The 18,747-nt window shown below is 43.2% G+C and overlaps 2 protein-coding genes and 1 long non-coding RNA gene across 10 annotated transcripts in view; 2 read left to right on the top strand and 1 right to left on the bottom strand.

The window, feature by feature from the left end:
* The window catches only part of LOC141100782 (uncharacterized), a 49,568-nt gene extending 45,646 nt beyond the window's left edge, over positions 1 to 3,922 (top strand). The window contains exon 5 of the mRNA XM_073589455.1: positions 3,683 to 3,922. Coding sequence (XP_073445556.1) covers positions 3,683 to 3,922 — 240 coding nt within the window. The remainder of the gene's footprint in view (positions 1 to 3,682) is intronic.
* Positions 1 to 18,747, top strand: part of DST (dystonin) — a 732,471-nt gene that overhangs the window by 434,440 nt on the left and 279,284 nt on the right. For all 8 annotated transcript variants that reach the window (XM_073589123.1, XM_073589125.1, XM_073589124.1 and 5 more), the window contains one exon: positions 8,812 to 8,964. In XM_073589123.1, coding sequence (XP_073445224.1) covers positions 8,812 to 8,964 — 153 coding nt within the window. The remainder of the gene's footprint in view (positions 1 to 8,811; positions 8,965 to 18,747) is intronic.
* On the bottom strand, positions 11,636 to 12,286 carry LOC141100574 (uncharacterized). The gene is made up of 2 exons (XR_012234719.1): positions 12,132 to 12,286; positions 11,636 to 11,778 (listed from the first exon to the last, which is right to left on the bottom strand). It is a non-coding gene; the product is annotated as an uncharacterized lncRNA (long non-coding RNA).

Below are 18,747 nucleotides of genomic sequence, written 5' to 3' on the forward strand. Positions count from 1 at the left end.
GTCCATTACAACAAGGTCAAGCAGCAGGTATTATGGACAACAAAGCTACAGATCGGCAGAGGGCGAAAACGACTCTCCACTGACCGTGATCACCATCATCTTATTCGAATATCACTCAGCAACCACAGAATGACATAAAGTGACCTACAAAAGGAATGGCAAATAGTAGCTGGGGTGAAGTGCACGGCAATAACAGTTCGTAACAGGCTCCTAGAGGCAGGGCTCAAGTCATGTAAAACTAGAAAAAAAGCCTTTCATCAATGAGAAGCAAAGAAGAGCCAGGCTGAAGTTTGTAAAAGACCATAGGATTCGACCATAGTGGACTGGAGTAAGGTAATCTTCTCCGATGAGTCTAATTTTCAGCTTTGCCCAACACCTGGTGGTCTAATTAGACGGAGACCTGTAGAGGCGTACAATCCACAGTGTCTTGCACCTACTGTGAAATTTGATGGAATATCGGTGATGATCTGGAGATGCTCCAGCAAGGCTGGAATTGGGGAGGTTAATCTTTGCGAAGGACGTATTAATCAAGCCGCATACAAGGTTATCCTGGAAAAACAGTTGATTCCTTCTGCTCAGGCAATGTTCCCCAACTCTGAGGACTGGTTTTTCCAGACAATGTGCCATGCCACACAGCTAGGTCAATCAGTGTGTGGATGAAGGACCACCACATTAAATCCCTGTCATGGCCATCCCAATCTCCAGACCTAAACCCCATTGAAAACCTCTGGAATGTAATCAAGAAGAAGATGGATGGACACAAGCCATCAAACAAAAGAAGAACTGCTTACATTTTTGTACCAGGAGTGGCATAAGGTCACCCAAAAGCAGTGTGAAAAACTGGTGGAAAGCATGCCAATACGCATGAAAGCTGTGACTAAAATTCATGGTTATTCCACAAAATATTGATTTCTGTACTCTTCCTGAGTTAAAACATTAGTGTTTTTGTTTCTAAATGATTATGAACTTGCTTTCATAGCATTATTTGAGGTCTGCAAGCACTGCATTTTTTTGTTATTTTGACCATTTCTCATTTTCTGAAAATAAATCCAAAATTTAGTGCCTGGAAATGTGAAGACATGTTATCAGAAGTTTATAGAATAAAAGAGCAATTTACATTTTACTCAAAAAAAATAAAATATATATATATATATATATATATAGTGGTGTAGTGACCACTATGTCCACTAGGGGGCGCTGTATGGATGTCCCAGGAGAGTGGATGAATGGCAAGATACTGAATGACTGTTATTTATTTCAAGGTGGGTGGGCTTGAGATGGAGGTTTATGTGTGTGTTAATCAGCAGTGATACTGCTGAGGTGCTGGTTCAATGTGCTAGGGACTAGTTACCTATAAACCCACCCAGGGGGTGTGTTTAATAATGCTGTTGTAAAGTGTATATGTGTGTGTGAAGGACCTGTCATGAGGTCATAGTCATGTGACCCGGTGGGCGTGGCTATGGACCATATAATGTGGCCAGGGTAGGTCACATGAGGTGAATCCTGGGACCTGGTTGGTCCAGTGTGGAAGGTCCCGCTGAGATGGGGCTTCCTGCCTGACAGCACGTGTGGACGCTGTGAGTAATGGCTGCAAGTGCCTGAGAGTTCCCTGGAGGGAATGAATGTCTGCAGTATGGAGAAGCAGCCATGAGAGAACCCTGACGGGGTGAGATATAACTGTGAGGCTGAAAAGCCTGCGTATTGGACATTGCTAACAGAGTGAAGCTCTGTCATGGACGCTATGCCGTTTATATATTGCTGGTCATGGTTTATGATGTTTAATAAACCGCATGGACTATACTGGTTTATGGAAAACCTGTGCCGGATCTGATTTTGTGGCTGCTGAGCGAGTATCCCCTACTTGAATGACAGCGCTACCTCACAATATATATATATATATATATATAGCATTAAAGTTCACTTTTATTTATATTTTTGTGCTGTTTCCCTTTTTATGGCTACCGTATATACTCGTGTATAAGGATGACCCTTGTATAAGCTGACCCCCCTAATTTTGCCACAAAAGACTGGGAAAACTTATTGACTCGCATATAAGCCTAGGGTTAAATGGTGGTCCAAAAAGATGCTCCATAGATAAAAACCCACCCATATGCTGCTGCACAAGGGTTAATGCTGGCCCAAGAAGATGCTCCATAAATACCCCCCATATGCTGCTGCACAAGGGTTAATGCTGCCCCATAAGATGCACCATAAATACCCCCCATAATATGCTGCTGCACAAGGGTTAATGCTGCTCCATAAGATTCTCTATAAATACCCCCCATAATATGCTGCTGCACAAGGGTTAATGATGCTCCATAAATACCCCCATATGCTGCTGCACAAGGGTTAATGCTGGCCCAAGAAAATGCTCCATAAACACCCCCCATATGCTGCTGCGATAAAAAAAAATGACATACCTCTCCATCGCTGGGGGGCCAGGTGCCGGTGTCCTGAGCCCCCAGCACCGGCGATATTCATCTGTCCACGTTCCAAGCCGTGCACCGCTCTGTCTCCCGGCTCTCTGCAGTGACAGCACAGGGCGCACACTGACTACGTCATCGCGCCGTCTGCCGTCACAGCAGGAGGACCCGGAGACACAGCGGTGCAGGGCTAGGAACGGGGACAGGTGAATATTGCTCTGCCCCCGTCATACTCACCCCTCCTGGCTGCACGGTCTTCTCTGCAGCGGCAGCTCCTGCTTCTCCCTCTGCCGTCTGCTTCCTGTCTTCAGCGGTCACGTGATACCGCTCATTACATATGTGCATATTCATGATTTTAATGAGCGGTACCACATGACCGCTGAATGCAGGAAGCAGATGGCAGAGGGAGAAGCGGGGGGCTGCAGAGAAGTGCCAGGAGAGGTGAGTGTGGTGGTCTGACACCCCCGCTCCCCCGCCCACCCCGTCTGTATATGACTCGCGTATAAGCCGAGAGGGAGGGGGGGGGGGACATTCAGCCCCAAAAAATGGGCTGAAAATCTTGGCTTATATACGAGTATATATGGTATTTATTCTAAGGAGCCAATTGATTGCTGGTTGGGGAAGCGTACACACTGTTGAGGTATTTTCTTTGGTGCTGTTCCAATTTTTCTATACATATACTAAATATATATTATTTAAGAAAAAATTATAACACATTACATCTACCAAAATATAGTATCAGTAAAAAAACTATAACTTGTCACAAAAAAATCCAAGTCCTCACACAGCTCTTTTTTTGCAAAAAGAGAAACAATCTGTGTTCCAGAATGATAGGCCAAAAAAGGCTGTTTTCTTTTTTTCTTTTAAAATAATACTTATGAGCAATAGTTATAAAGGAAAGAAATCGAAATATTTGGTATTCTCGCTATCATATCAACCTGTAGGATAAACCACGTCAGTTTGCTTGAATGCTGTAAAACTGTTGCAGTTTTTTTTTTCTGTTTATTCCACTTACAAAAAAATTTAAAAATAAACCATCATGCAGCTGGTAAGGACCAAAATAAGAATGGTCCCTAAGGGCTTAATATTGATACATATCGGAGGAATTCATGTTATACGTTTTTTTTAAAAGATTTCATATGAAATTGTATGACTTTGTTTTTTATTTTTTCTTCTGATTAGTTTTGTTGCCCAATTTTGTAGTAATATATGTTTTCTAAGGATGTTCTTTAATGCTGCAGCTATGTTTTCCCACACAGGCTCTCAGCAGTGACGTTTCGGTGCAAAAGATAGAGCTAGAGACCACAGCTTTTGATGCCCAGTTCTTTATATCAGAACATGCCCAGGATCTTTCACCAAATCAGAGCAAGCAGCTATTACGATCACTGAATGCGACACAGAAGAGATTTCAGGATTCTCAAAAATGGATCTCTTCACATATGGAAGCTTTAGAATGTGGCCTGCTGGCAGCTCAAGACCTGAATGAGCAGAAGGTTTGACTCCTGGTGCATGGGGTGCTTGCTAATAGTGGTTTGGAAATTACTTCTTGTACTTCTTTCGTAGCAGAAACATAACTTAAGTTTTGTATAGCTAAACAGCGATTGTTTTGTGTTATTTGCAGTAGTGGGTTTGTGCCTTTAGCCAAAGCATTTTCTCCTTTTTGCCGTCTGGTCTATGCTGTTGTCATCCTTATTTATTAGTCTATATTCACATCTCACATCACATTTTAGCGACACGGCAGTGGCTCTGTCAGGTCTTACTTCTGTAGTGCTGAAAATAGGACTTGGGCATATCAGCCGACGGAGACTTTAATGAAGCCATGGTCGACTGCATTTTGTTGCTTTTCTCAAATAGGCGAGTACTGCTGAAAATGATGTCTGATATATCACACAATGACTTCATCTCCTTCATTAAAGTCAGTGGCCCCACCTCAGGCATTTTTCAGGGCTTCAAGCGTAAGCCACGATGGAGCCAATGATGTGTCTAGAACACAATGTGAACATAGCCTAAGTGACTGTCACGTCACCATCGGATACGGGGACTGCTGTTCCTACTTCAGCCACTAGGAGGCACCAGACTGGCACGTCGCTGTCAAACCCGAGCTCTGCTATTCCGGTCTCGGCCTCTGGGAAGCGCCGGACTGTCATGTCACGGTCAAACTCGGGGACGGCTGTTCCTGCCTCGGCCACTGGGAGGTGCCGTGGTCCGCCCGTGGGTACTGCTATCAGGGAGAAGGCTCCTCCGCAGGCATCTGGCGGCCGCAGGCTGCGCTCCTCTGTTGGTCATGAAGGGGTTGGTGCATCACCATCTGGCCTGGTCCTGGGGACGGTCCTAATGACGTCATCAGACCGTGAACCTGTGAGGGATGATCTGATCTCTCAAATACCTTGAGGCTGGTCTTGCAGGCCGCCAGATATAGTCTTGGTTTCCTCAGTGTGCTAGTTTGTTATTTGTTATCTTTGATTCTGACCTGTGCATGGATTTCTGACTCTGCTCCTGCTTGACGATTTTGTACCTCTGCCTCCCTCCCGGTTTATGACTCTGACCTTGGCCTGAATTTGACTCTGCTACTGTCTGCCGTTTTTGTACCTCTGCTGCCCGCCTGGTTTAGACTTGGATTCCTGACTACGCTTTTGTTCCCGTTTTTTAACCCCTTTCTGGCGACCGTCCTGCTCTGGTCCGCTGCTCATATTCAGACAGCTACCTCCTGGGCTCTGCTGTAAATCCAGATCTGTGTATAGGGGTAAAGGGTATCGGGGTTGCTCGGAGTGCTGTCTTACTGCAGCCCAGACTCGCAGACGGACGTCACAGTGACCTTGTTATTTAGAAGTAAATTCAACTTTTATTATTGAAATCGAAGCAAGAAAATAGATTTGTACTTAGATTTTGCATGAGCCTCTAAAACAAAAAAGACAAATTGATTAATGCTAGAACTATGCATTTTATCTGCTAAAAAAACATGTGCCAATTGGAAAATTACCACAATATTGTGAATTTGTTATTTACCGTATATACTCGTGTATAAGCTGACCCCCCCTAATTTTGCCACAAAAAAAACTGGGAAAACTTATTGACTCAAGTATAAGCTGAGTGTGGGAAATGCAACATGCTCCATTTTAATATATGCCCCATATAATGCTGCACAAAGGTTAATGGTGGCCCATAACATGCTCCATATTAATATATGCCCCATATAATGCTGCACAAAGGTTAATGGTGTCCCATAACATGCTCCATATATGCCCCATATAATAATGCTGCTGCTGCTATTTAAAAAAAAAAAAAAATGACATACTCACCTCTCCTTATGGCATGGCTGGCTCACCCTCCCCCAGTACTACTCATCCTCTTGGCGTCTGCATAGCTGGCTGTGCTACATCTCAGTCCCAGCGTCTGTATCTCCATTCCTGTCTTCTTCCTGTGCGGTCACATGGTACTGCTCATTAAAGTCATTAATATGCGGCTCCACCCCTATGAGAGTGGAGACATCCATATTCATGACTTTAATGAGTGGTACCATGTGACCATACAGGAAGAAGACAGGAAGGGAGATAGACGCCGGGAATGAGATGTAGCAGTGCCGGATATGCAGACGCCAGGAGGGTGAGTATCATGTCTCCTGCTCCCCCTCCCTCGCTGGCTTTCAGGTGTATGACTCGTGTATAAGCCGAAAGGGTCTTTTTCAGCCCAAAAAAGGGGCTGAAAAACTTGGCGTATACACGGTATTACTTTTTACCTCTTTTTTTTAACATTGTGTGATTCAGCTTTATACTATAAAAACAGAGCAATGCTTTGAGATTCCTGTGTATTCTATTGGAAAACAGAAGACTTTTTTAAAATCCTCATTAGTCTTTGGAGACTGCTGTTTTTACTGTTCCCCATATATTACCCTCCAGCTCTACCTGTTTAGATTGATACGTATACACAGAAGCCCTCAGCAGTTTGTAAGCATTTATTTTTCTAAGGTTATGTGCACATCACATCTTTTTCAGGTTTATGACTCCATCATGTTTTTCAAGAGTAAGAGGTTTCAGGAAACACCAGTTTTTTTCCTGAGGTGTCTTTAATAACATTTTTTGTTATTTCCTTAGTGCTTTTTCAACCCTTTTTGAGCATTTTTCCATCGTTTTTTGGGGACTTTTTTTTACCTAGAATTTTCTGGATCTTTTTCTTTTTTTTTTGTTTGTTTAAATCCACAACAATGAAGAAATCTCTAGTTTGTAAAGCTTCAAGGCGTCGTCACAGCGAGAGATACCTGAAGATTGGTCAGCTCATTTCTTAGAAACCTGAAGAGTAAGGCTACTTTCACACATCAGTTTTTTGCCGTCAGGCAGGATCCGGCTTTTTTTAGAAAAAACGGATCCGGCATAAATTTTGGAGAACTGTAGAAACGGATCCGTTTTTTTGCTGGATCCGTCTCTGTTCCTGGCGGCTGGCCAATTGGATCTGAGCATGCGCAGACTTAAAAAAACCGGATCCGGTTGCTGGATCCGTCTTTTTCTGGATCCGGCGCATTCCGGCGCCCATAGACTTTCATTGTAGCAAAAAGCTGGAAGCGCCGGATCCGGCGCTTCCGGCTTTTTCGCCGGAGACAAAAAACGTTACAGTAGACGTTTTTTCAAGACGCCGGAATGAGACAAGTTGCCGGATCCGGCAAAAAACGGATGAAACGCAATGCCATCCGGCGCGATCCGGCACTAATGCAAGTCAATGGGGAAAAAACGGATCCGGCATTGCATTTTGCCGGATCCGTTTTTTCCAAAAAAAGCCGGATCGCGCCTGAAGGCAAAAAACTGATGTGTGAAAGAGGCCTAAAAGTCAGTTGAAAAACTGAACAAAAGGACAGCAAGTCGTTTTTACATAAAAATACTTGTGTTCATTTTTTGGAGCGTTTCTTTAGCAATTCTTCAGGTGGTTATCGGAGCAGAATCTGCACATACACTGTAGCTCCTCATAAAGTCAGTACATGAGGAGCTGATTTCCATTGTGGCAATATTAAACTGTTATAGGCAATTAAAGGGGTTTTCCCCTCTGATAAAGTAAATTTTAATGAATAGATCTTATGAAAACTGTTGTAGAAAAATAACGCAAGAGAGTCTTATCCGAGATTAAGTAGTCAATGCAAGGTAATAGCACTCACCAGATGTAGCTTAAGACAAGCGTTGGAGAGATTCGCTGCCGCAGATCCACGAGGGACTGGGCGTTGAGATACAATATGGGAGAACGTGATCAATTCTGCGCTGCTGAATCACTGTAGTCCAAAGGTATTATTAAAAGTGGTCTTTATTCAACGCGTTTCAGAGAACTCCTTCATCAGGAAATACCACATACAATTCTTATGTGGTATTACTTGATGAAGGAGTTCTTTGAAACTCTGAAACATGTTAAATAAAGACCACTTTTAAAAATACCTTTGGACTACAGTGATTCAGCAGCGCAGAATTTGACCATGTTCTCCCATATTGTATCTCAATGAATAGGAATGATCTTGGAAAAAAAATAATTTGCACAATTCAATGTGTTTAAATAAAATGTTCCTGTGCTGAGATAATCTTATACATGTGCCCCTGCTGTGTACTGTGTAATGGCTGTGTCTTACTGTACAGGAACATGGTCTGATCATACCTCAGCTCCTGGGCAGGGGAGGGAAGCAAAAGAGATTATACAGATATTACATCATGGGCTCACAGATTCTTTCTGTGAAGTAAAACATTTCAATGTCTGATTTAAAGTAATGTTTTACCTCACAAAAAAATGAGCTGTGATCCCATGCTGTCCTGTCTGTATGCTCTTTTGCATCCTCCCTGCCCAGGAGCTGTGGTATGATCAGACCATGTTCCTGTACGGTCAGCACAGGAACATTTTTATTAAACACATCAAATTGTGAAAATTATTATTATTGAATGATCTATTGATTCAAATGTTGATTTGTTCTTGGTAAAACTCCTTTAAGACCCTAATTGGAAAAAAAGAGGTAACTGTTACATAAAAAGGTGAAGGGTCTTTAATATTTTCATCCAAGCTTATAGAACATAATCTTTTGCATCCTGTTTAAATGTGCATCTTGGTTTACCATCCATATTTCAGTACTAACATCTGTTTGATATGTCTTTTTCTGCATCATTATTAACACAGGTTCCCGGATGGAAAGACACTGGGATCATCAGCGCAGTTGAACCGTCTACTTTAACTTGTGCATGGTCAGGCTTTGAAATCTCTCTCAACTTATCTGTTGCAATTCTTTGAGATCAGCGCCATGTTTTCTTCTACACTGCAGTAGCCTTGCTCGAGCCCTGTGAACATGTTTACAGCACACTGTTATTTGTGACTTTTATCTGCTGTTCTTGTACATTGTAATTTCATTCTTGACTTTATTTCATTTCTGCAGGACGCTGAGGTACAACTTCAAGAGCACAAAGATAAGCTGCAGGAAATCAGTGACCTGCTCACCCAGACAGAGAACAGGCTTATTGGCCACCAAGACACGTTAACAGCTCGGGACAACCCTGCTGATCTCCAGCATTGCCAGGCTGAGTACGAGGTATTGGATTGTGTTGTATGTGAAAAGCGTCATCATATTAACCCCTTTGTGATGCAGCCAATTTCCTTTTTTGCATTTTCATTTTTTCGTCCCTTTCTTCCCAGAGCCATACCTCTTTTATCCTTCTGTCCACATAGACATTAGGGCTTGTTTTTTTTGCAGGATGAGTTGTACTTTTGAAGGACACCATTTATTTAACCACATAGTGTACTGGAAAATGGGGAAAAAAAACTTAATGTGGGGTGAAATTGTTAAAAACCGCAATTGTGACATTTAATTGGGGAATTGATTTTACAATGTGCATTTTGGGGTAAAAATGACCTTGCATTAGAATTCTGCTTATCAGTACGATTACAGTGATACCAAATATGTACAGTTTGTTATTTTAGGGGTAAAAAAAAAAAACCAAAAGTTTACAAAAAAAACTTTTTGGGGTTGTGTCAACAATTTCCGAGACCTGTAGTGTTTTTATTTTTTAGCCGATGGAGCTGTGTGACAGTTTTTTTTTGTGGGATGAGACAATGTTTTTGATATTATTTTGGGATAGATACGATGTTTTGATCATTTGTTACTACCTTTGTGTGGAATTGCAGCAACCAAAAAAACTTCATTTTAGCGTTCTTTTACAGTGTTTTAATTTTTATAGTTTGATAGATCTGACTTTTCTGAACCAGCGATACCACATGTGTTTTTTTAAATATCTATTTTTAATGGGGGGGAAAAAAAGCGGGGAATTTTTGATTTCTATGTTTATTTTTTTCATACTTTTTAAACTTTTTTTTTTTTTTTTTTTTTTTTTTTTTTAACTTTAGTCACCTTAGGGTACTTGAACCTGCGATCATCTGATCTCATGTGCTATATTCAACTATCCCACGGTATTGCTGCATATAGTAAAAATCACAGTGTCCTTTGAAGCCTGGCCCCAGGCAGGATTTTAACCTCTTGCCTACATTAGGCTATGTGCACACGTTGCGGATTCTGCTGCGTTTCCGCAGCGGTTTTGGCCCTGCGGAAACACAGCAGTTCCGCTGACCATGTACAGTACAATGAAACCCTATGGGGTTTCAAAAACGCTGTGCTGACAGTGCAGATTTTTCCGCGGTTTACAAACTGCAGCATGTCAATTGTTTGTGCGGATTCCGCAGCGGTTTCCTACCTTTACCATAGTAGAGTTGTGAAACCGCAGGGCAAAACCACAGATCATTTTACCTGCGGTTTTACCTACGTTTCCGCGCGGAAAAACCCGCAGCGGAATCCGCAACGTGTTCACATAGCCTATGACGTACTACTCCGTCCATGTGCCCTGAGACCTAAGTCCCAAGGATGGAATAGTACGTCCAGCGGCACTCACAGGGGAGCGCCGCTGATCACTACAGCTGACACCCGGCACACTGCGATCAAACATGATCGCAGTGTACCAGGGGCATAAGAGAGAAGAGCGCAGGGAGAGGGCTCCCTCCGTGCTCCCCTGCGACCCCCAGAGCAGCGCAATGTGCTGTGTCGTTCATGAACGAACCGAGACAAAGAGCCGGCTCTTTCATGTGAGCGACGGGAATCGGCTCACCACTGGGAGCTGAACCAATTTTTTTTTTTTCCCTGCTGTTTACTTAAGCCTCTCCCGCCTGAGTGGGGGCTGGAAGGAGCTGAGGAGGAGACAGAGCCCTTTGTACAAGTGGGTGGATGACTGGCAATGCTTTGACTTGTGACTGGGCTCCTCCCCCATGAACACATAGCTGTACTGTGTTTGGCTGCTCAGTGTAGTGAGTGCACCCATGATCTGTGATAGATCACAATATGCAGTCACAGAGACTGTCACTGTCTGATAAAACAGTGGATGTCCGGCAGCTGCAGGATGAGCAGAGCAAAGGCGCTGAGGTCAGACACTGACAGCCATCTTATCCCTCTCATTATTTTCTGTAGTTCCTGCTGCTCTACAGTGGGAAAGTAATAATATAAAGCTGAGGCAGAGAAACTCTGTGGACAGATCCGGGATATCTATATATATCTGTAACCGAAAACCCGCGGCGCTGACTGGTCGCGGCCACCAGGCCACGACCAATCAGCGACAGGCGCAGATGTTTGTAACGGTAAGCTGCGCCTGCAGCTGACTGGTCGTGGCTGCCACCAATCAGCGGCAGGCGCAGTGCTCAATCAGGCGCAGCGCATCAGTAAAATATAAAGAGGTTATACTCACCTCACGGTCCCAGTAATGCCTTGCGCCTTAGACCGGAGATGACGGGCGTGTGGAGTGGAGATCGTGGGCCGTCGGAAGGTGAGTATATAACTGTTTTTTTCTTGTATTTTTTTTTTATAACAGAGACCATGCATACCAGGAAAGGGGGGTGGAGGGGGTCCATGCATACCAGGAAAGGGGGGGTGATGGGACCTTGCATACCAGGAAAGGGGGGAGAAGGGTACCATGCAGATCAGGATTGGGGCGTGAGGGGGCCATGCAGACCAGGAAAGGGGAGGGGAGGGGAGGGGAGATCATGCATATCAGGATTGGGGGTGCATTATTGCATTATTAAAACTTCATAAATAAACTACATACATATTGTAGAATCAGGTCACCATCTGGTATATAAAATATTATAAGAAGTCAGCAACACTGACACACAGGCCTTTGTAAATGGATGGACAGTCACACTCAGAAAATAAATAATCTTTGAAGAAAGTTTTTTTATGATTTTTAATTCATGTGAGATTTTTCCAATAGATCAAATAATGAAACACCGCAAACAAAAAAGAAATATTCCAAAGATGAGTATTATATGGTTACGTTTTGACCTAATCCTAGGTCTTCCTCAAACCATACTGCAAAAGAAGATGTAGAAAATAATTACAACACTGAACTAGGTGAACAAAAGTATCAAAAACAACTGGAGATATTATATACAAAAAAAAAAAGGGTTAATAGAAGGGGGGGAGGGGAAGGGGTTTGTTGAAAAGACCCAATATATACAGCACATGTTCGGGAATACAGAAAAAAAAACATAGGGATCTATAAAATGCCCAGTTGGTCAGGGAGACAGAAACTGGAGGGTGTCACAGGCTATTCGCAAAAGTTAATATATCTAAGACATTATGCTTCATAAATATTATGACAGGGGGGTGGTGGAGGCAAGTGGCAAACACAGAAAAGTATGGCAGGTATAGTCTGTACTGACCTCAATAGAAGATTCAAGGTAAACAGCAGGGAGATTAATTGCAAAGTCCCAGTTAGGGGCTGTGGAGGAAAATAAAGGTGATGAGGGAAATCAGGACGCCAAGAAGAGCTGTTGTACTGACCTGGTAGCGTGTGGGAGGCAGGAGTCTGCGGTGATGTGAGTGAAAGGCTCAAAGAGCCCGGTTTATAAATGTTCACAGTCAGTGAGAGGCTGGGGGGAGGGGAGATACAGAGCACGGTGTGACGCTTGGAAAGCATGGGGAGGAGTAGCCAAGTGGAACAAGAGCTATGCAGGGTCAGAGCAGGAGAGGGCCTGGGCACCTGTGTGGCTTGCAAATCTAAACAAAGAGCACGTTGGCTCTGGGCGGCGCTTGCTCAATGGGGACATGAGATGTGAGGAGTAAGGCTAAGTGCACACGTACCGGAACTCTCGCAGAAATTACCGCGAGAATTCCGGAATTCCAGTCCGCGGGAAAATCGCATTTTAAATTCCCGCGATTTTCCCGCGGAAAAACTAGCATTTTGCAAGCGTATTTAGCTTGCAAAATGCTAGCGTTTTCCACGCGATCTGTAGCATCGCTTGGAGAACTGATTGACAGGTTGGTCACACTCGTCAAACATAGTGTTTGACGAGTGTGACCAACTTTTTACTACTGAGGCCGCCTATGCAGCATCAGTAGTAAAAGATAGAATGTAAAAAAAAAAAAAAAATGGTGTTATTCTTACCTTCCGACGTCCCGCGCATCCGTTCCCAGTAATCCTTTGCGAAAATGCCCGCGATGACGTCCGTTCTCGTGGGATCATGATGTCTTGCGGTTATTCGCGATGACGTCGCGCGAATGACCGCGAGACTTCGCGATCCCGCGAGAACGGACGCCATCGTGGGCATTTTCGCAAAGGACTACTGGGAACGAGAGCGTGAAGAGAAGCGGGAAGACTGCGCGGGACGTCGGAGGGTGAGAATAACAATATTTTTTATTTTTAAATTCTATTTTTTACAGGGATATGGTACCCAAAGCCCGGAGGACAGTCTCCTCTCCTCCGGACTGTGGGTACCATCCGCAAATGTTCTGCTTACTTTCCGCATGGTGTGCACAGCCACATGCGGGAAGTAAGCGGAACAATGCATTCCTATGGGTGCGGGATCGCCGCGATTCCGCAAATTAATGAGCATGCTGCGGTTTTTACCGCGAAGCGATTCCGCTGCGGTAAAAACCGCAGCATTAGCACAGCATTGCGGAATCCCATAGGAATGCAAGGGATGCTTATTTTTCACGGCAAAATCGCGCGGTTAAAACCGCCATGGAAACGCAGCCTTAGAGCAGAGGAGAAACAGGGCGCCTGTGTGGCTGTAACTAGTGAGCATGGTGGCTACAAGTAGCACTTATGTAATGAGGGAGAGATTTAGTAAATGGGAAGAAAATAGAGGGAGAGTGGAGAGGGAATATGAAGAGAGTAATGAAGGAAAGGAAAGAACTCAGGGAAGGAGGAGAAATGAAGGAAAAAAAAAAAAAAAAAGGGACAGAAAAGAAAAAAAAAGAGAAAAAAAATAGGGGTTAGGAATGTGAGGAAAGTTCCAAAAGAGGAGAGATGAGAAGGCGGCCTCTAACTGACATGGCCGAGCTTTTAACCCCTGAAGTGTGCAATCATGGAATGTAACCTTTTTTTTTTTTTATTTCTGCCCTTTCATTTTTCTCCTCCCCTTCTTCTGAGAGCTGTAACTTTGACTTTGTCAGCGGGAAAATGAAAGATGTTGTGCGGGCTTGTGTTTTTTTTATTTTATTGGGGTGAAAAAAATTGAGAACTCATAATAAAAAGATTACTTGAGTTGCAATTTTCCAAAACATCTGGGACTTAAATATATTAAATGTTGGGATACATATGATGCGTTGATTACTTAATGCATTTTTTGTGGCATTGTGACCAAAACCCGACAATTTTGGCATTCACTACTTCTTTTTTTCTTGTATAGTTTTTACAGATCATGTTAATTTTAGATGTAAAAAGATTGTACTTTTGCGGACACATTTATATTTAAATAAAAAAAAATAATAATTGCACTTTATTAGGGCTCTTTCACACATATCTCCGGTACGTGTGGTGAGAGTTTCCACACGTACCGATGTCACCGACACACACAGACCCATTAAAATGAATGTGTCTGCGCACATGTCAGTGTGTTTCCACAGACCATTTGTCGTGGATGACAGCACGGATCACACGGACTCATTCAAGTCAATGAGTCTGTATGACACGTACCCCACACAAATGCCATCCGTGCAACACTTATCGGAGCCAAGGGATTCAGTGTACTGTTTGCTCTGTTCCAAGCTCCGAGTGCTGAACGCTGCCCTCATCATGGTTCCCAGCACCAGCAGGGGATAATGATGAGAGTAGTAGTTTGCTCCCAATGTCTCCACCTGTAAAAATAAGGATAAAATAAAAAAAATCCTTATACTCACCTGTCCTAAGTGTCCCCCACTGTAATCCATGTTAGAATGACTCCTCCAGGGAGTGGGCCCCGGACTTCTGCTACGCCTAGCGAGCAGTGTCCAGTCAGTCACTGAGGTCCAGGGCCCGCTCGCTGCAGGCATCATTCTCCCCGGCTCCTCTACATCAGCGGTCAAAAGCATTACAGGGGGTACGATTAGGACAGGTGAGCACATGGATTTTTTTTTTTTTTAATTTTATTCTTATTTTTACAGTTGGACAGTGTGGGAGCAGACACTACTCTCATCTTGATCCCCTGCTGGTGCTGATCGCAGCAACCCCCAACCTCTGTGGCAAGGTAGGGATACTACCAGGCCAAAAAATTGAGTCAGTATCCCAGGTGTCCTTGTATGTGATATCACAGTTATCAAAATGTACTTTGAATGAATGAATGAAATCTGCCGGCCGGCAGATCTTGGCGGGCACACTGCGCACGCGCCCGCTATTTTTTAACCAGAAGATGGTGGCGCCCATGGATCGGGGACCCTATTTCTCTCTCCTCTGATGTGATCACACATCAGAGGAGAGAGAAATTAAATGGCACATCGGACTTTTTTTTTTTTTTTTTTTGCGGTCATGTTCTACATGCAATACTACCTCAATGATTATTACTATAACTTCACTGCAGCTAAAGCTAGGATGTAACCAGTGCTGCAGACAGATTCTGTGTGACTTGCTGGGAAGTATAGTGCTGTGCACAACCAGGAGGAAACGTTGGGAGCATTGAGACAATTTTGTTTCAAGTTTAAATTAACTAATTTTACTATTTAATCTGCTTTTTTCCATACTGTAATCTGTATGTGTGTGTGTATGGTGCAGATATCATACTTAGGCCGGGGTCACACTAGAGAGGAATACGGACGAGTGAGAGGCGTTAAAAGCACGCATTACACACGGACAAATGGTTCTCTATGGGGCAGCTCCCATCAGCCGTATATTTCTTGTCTGTATTCTACGGTCCGTGCCAATCGCAGCATGCTGCGATTGTCAGCGTTCTACGCCTGTTTTACGCCGATGCAAGTCTATGGGTGCGCTAAAAATACGCATTACACACGGACCAGATGTGTGACTTGCGAGAAATACTCTCCCAGTGTCCTTTAGAAAAGCCGGCAAGTCAGTGCGCGATACAGTAAAATCACACTGACAGGTTTTATAACACAAACGAAAGAATAGATATAGACACATAGAATATATATATATGTCATCGAGATAAATATATATATATATATATTTATATTTCACAGAGTTCTTCATAGCAGAATAGCCGCTAATTCAATTGCCGGCTTTTGTCAAATCATTCCCCAACCCGACATGAAATGACACATGGTTTACATACAGTAAACCATTTCATTTCATGGTTTTTTTTGTATGTCTTTCATTAGCAATTAGATGAGGGCTGATGTGTAAAATTTGGGAGGTGTAGGTGTTAATTTAAGGGGTTAATTCGTTGTAAAAAAATGTGTGGGCTCCCGCATTGACAAATTACCGCGGGTCACTAGATTCCTGTACAGCTGTATAATGAGGCCCAGGCTTTATAGTGAAGGGACTGGAGTGATAAAAGTCGGGAAAGTAGCACTTTTTTGCAAGAAGAGCTGTTTTTTGAGCCAAAAAGAGCCAGCTTTTTTTGGTGAGCGGAGCCGAGTGAGCCAGATCACCAAAAAAAGAGCCGGACTGCCCATCACTACTCCGAGGGTCTCCTCTCTGCAAGCCCCCGGATCCAATATGGCCGCGGGGGCCTTCAGGAGCCTGCAGAGAGGCGGCTTCCACAGTGCCTGCTGAGAGCAGGCACGAGGACGCCTGCAGCAGCGCCTGTCAGATCGCTGATCTTGAGAGAGTGCTGTCTAAACTGTCAGATCAGCGATCTGACACCTTATAGTGATGTCCCCCCCGGGACAATATAATAAAGTTAAAAAAAAAAAAAAAAAAAAAAAAAAAAATGTGAAAATATTTTATAAAAAATCCCAAAATAAAAAAAAAAAAAAATTCCCCAATTCAAATAAAAAAAAGATAAAAATGCACATATTTGGTATCGCCGCGTCCATAACGACCCACCTTATAAAACTGTCTCACTAGTTAACCCCTTCAAAAAAAAAAAACAAAGCAAAAAACAATGCTTTATCATCATACCGCCGAACAAAAAGTGCAATAACGCGCAATCAAAAAGACTTATAGAAATAAACATGATACCGCTGAAGACGTCATCTTGTCCCGCAAAAAATCAGCCACCACAGTGTAATCAGTGAAAAAATAAAAAAGTTATAGCTCGCAGAATAAAGCGATTGCATAAAAGTGCCAAAACATTAAAAAACAACATAAATGAGGTATCACTGTAATCGTACTGACCCGAAGAATAAAACCGCTTTATCAATTTTACCACACGCGGAACGGTGTAAACGCATCCCCCAAAAGAAATTCATGAAATGCTGTTTTTTGTTCATTCTGCGTCCCAAAAATCGGAATAAAAAGCTATCAAAAAATGTCACGTGCCCAAAAATGGTACAAATAAAACATCAACTCGTCCCGCAAAAAATAAGACCTCACATGACTCGGGTCAAAATATGGAAAAATTATAGCTCTCAAAATGTGGTGATGCAAAAACTTTTTTTTACAATAAAAAGCGTCTTTTAGCGTGCGGAAGCTGCCAAACAAAAAACCCCACCATAAATAGTAAATCAAACCCCCTTTTATCACCCCCTTAGTTAGGGAAAAATAATAAAATTCAAAAAAATGTATTTCCATTTTCCCATTAGTCTTATGGTTAGGGCTAGGGTAAGGCTGTGTGCACACGATGCGGATTCTGGTGCGGATTTTTCTGCACAGATTTGGCTAAATCCACAGGTAAATCCGCAGGTCAAATGACCGGTGTTTTACCTGCGGATTTAGTGCGGATTAGCCTGCGGTTTTCCCCTGCGTTTTGACACCTGATAATGGAGCAGGTGTCAAACCGCTGCAGATCTGCAGCAGAATCCGCAACGTAGAATCATAGAATCATAGAATCGTAGAGTTGGAAGGGACCTCCTGGGCCATCTGGTCCAACCCCCTGCTCAAAGCAGGATTCGCTAAATCATCCCAGTCAGATGTCTGTCCAGCCTCTGTTTGAAGACTTCCATTGAAGGAGAACTCACCACTTCTCGTGGCAGCCTGTTCCACTCATTGATCACTCTAACTGTGAAAAAGTTTTTTCTAATATCTAATCTGTGTCTCCTCCCATTCAGTTTCATCCCATTGCTTCTAGTCTTTCCTTGTGCAAATGAGAATAAAGTTGATCCTTCTACAATGTGACAGCCCTTTAGATATTTGTAGACAGCTATTAAGTCTCCTCTCAGTCTTCTCTTTTGCAAACTAAACATTCCCAAATCCTGCAACCTTTCCTCATAAGACAGGGTTTGCAGACCGGTCACCATTCTGGTTGCTCTTTTCTGAACTTGCTCCAGTTTGTTGATGTCTTTTTTAAAATGTGGTGCCCAAAACTGGACACAATATTCCAGATGAGGTCTGACCAAAGAGGAGAGAAGGGAAATAATGACTTCACGTGATCTAGACTGTATGCTTCTGTTAATACATCCTAGAATTGCATTTGCCTTTTTTGCTGCTGCATCACACTGTTGACTCATATTCAGTCTGTGATCTATTAGTATACCCAAGTCTTTTTCACATGTGCTGTCACACATGTGCACACATCCTTAGGGTTAGGGCTGAGATTAGGGTTAGGGGTGTGTTGGGGTTAGGGTTGAAGTCAGAATTGGGGAGTTTCCACTGTTTCGGCACATCTGGGGATCTCCAAACGCAACATGGCGTCTGATCTCAATTCCAGCCAATTCTGCGTTCAAAAAGTCAAAAGGTGCTCCTTCCCTTCCAAGCTCTGCCATGCTGCGCACAAACAGTGGTTTACCCCCACATATGGGGTATCAGCCTACTCAGGACAAATTGCACAACAAATTTTGGGGTCCAATTTCTCCTGTTACTCTTGGGAAAATAAAAAATTGGGGCCAAAAATGTAATTTTTGTGGAAAAAAATTATTTTTTATTTTTATGGCTCTAAGTTATAAACTTCTGTGAAGCACTTGGGGGTTCAAAGTGCTCACCACACATCTAGATAAGTTCCTTGGGGGGTCTAGTTTCCAAAA

This window comes from Dendrobates tinctorius, unplaced genomic scaffold (assembly GCF_039654945.1).
Source record: "Dendrobates tinctorius isolate UK_male_01 unplaced genomic scaffold, ASM3965494v1 ptg000107l, whole genome shotgun sequence".
NCBI classification, from domain to species: domain Eukaryota; kingdom Metazoa; phylum Chordata; class Amphibia; order Anura; family Dendrobatidae; genus Dendrobates; species Dendrobates tinctorius.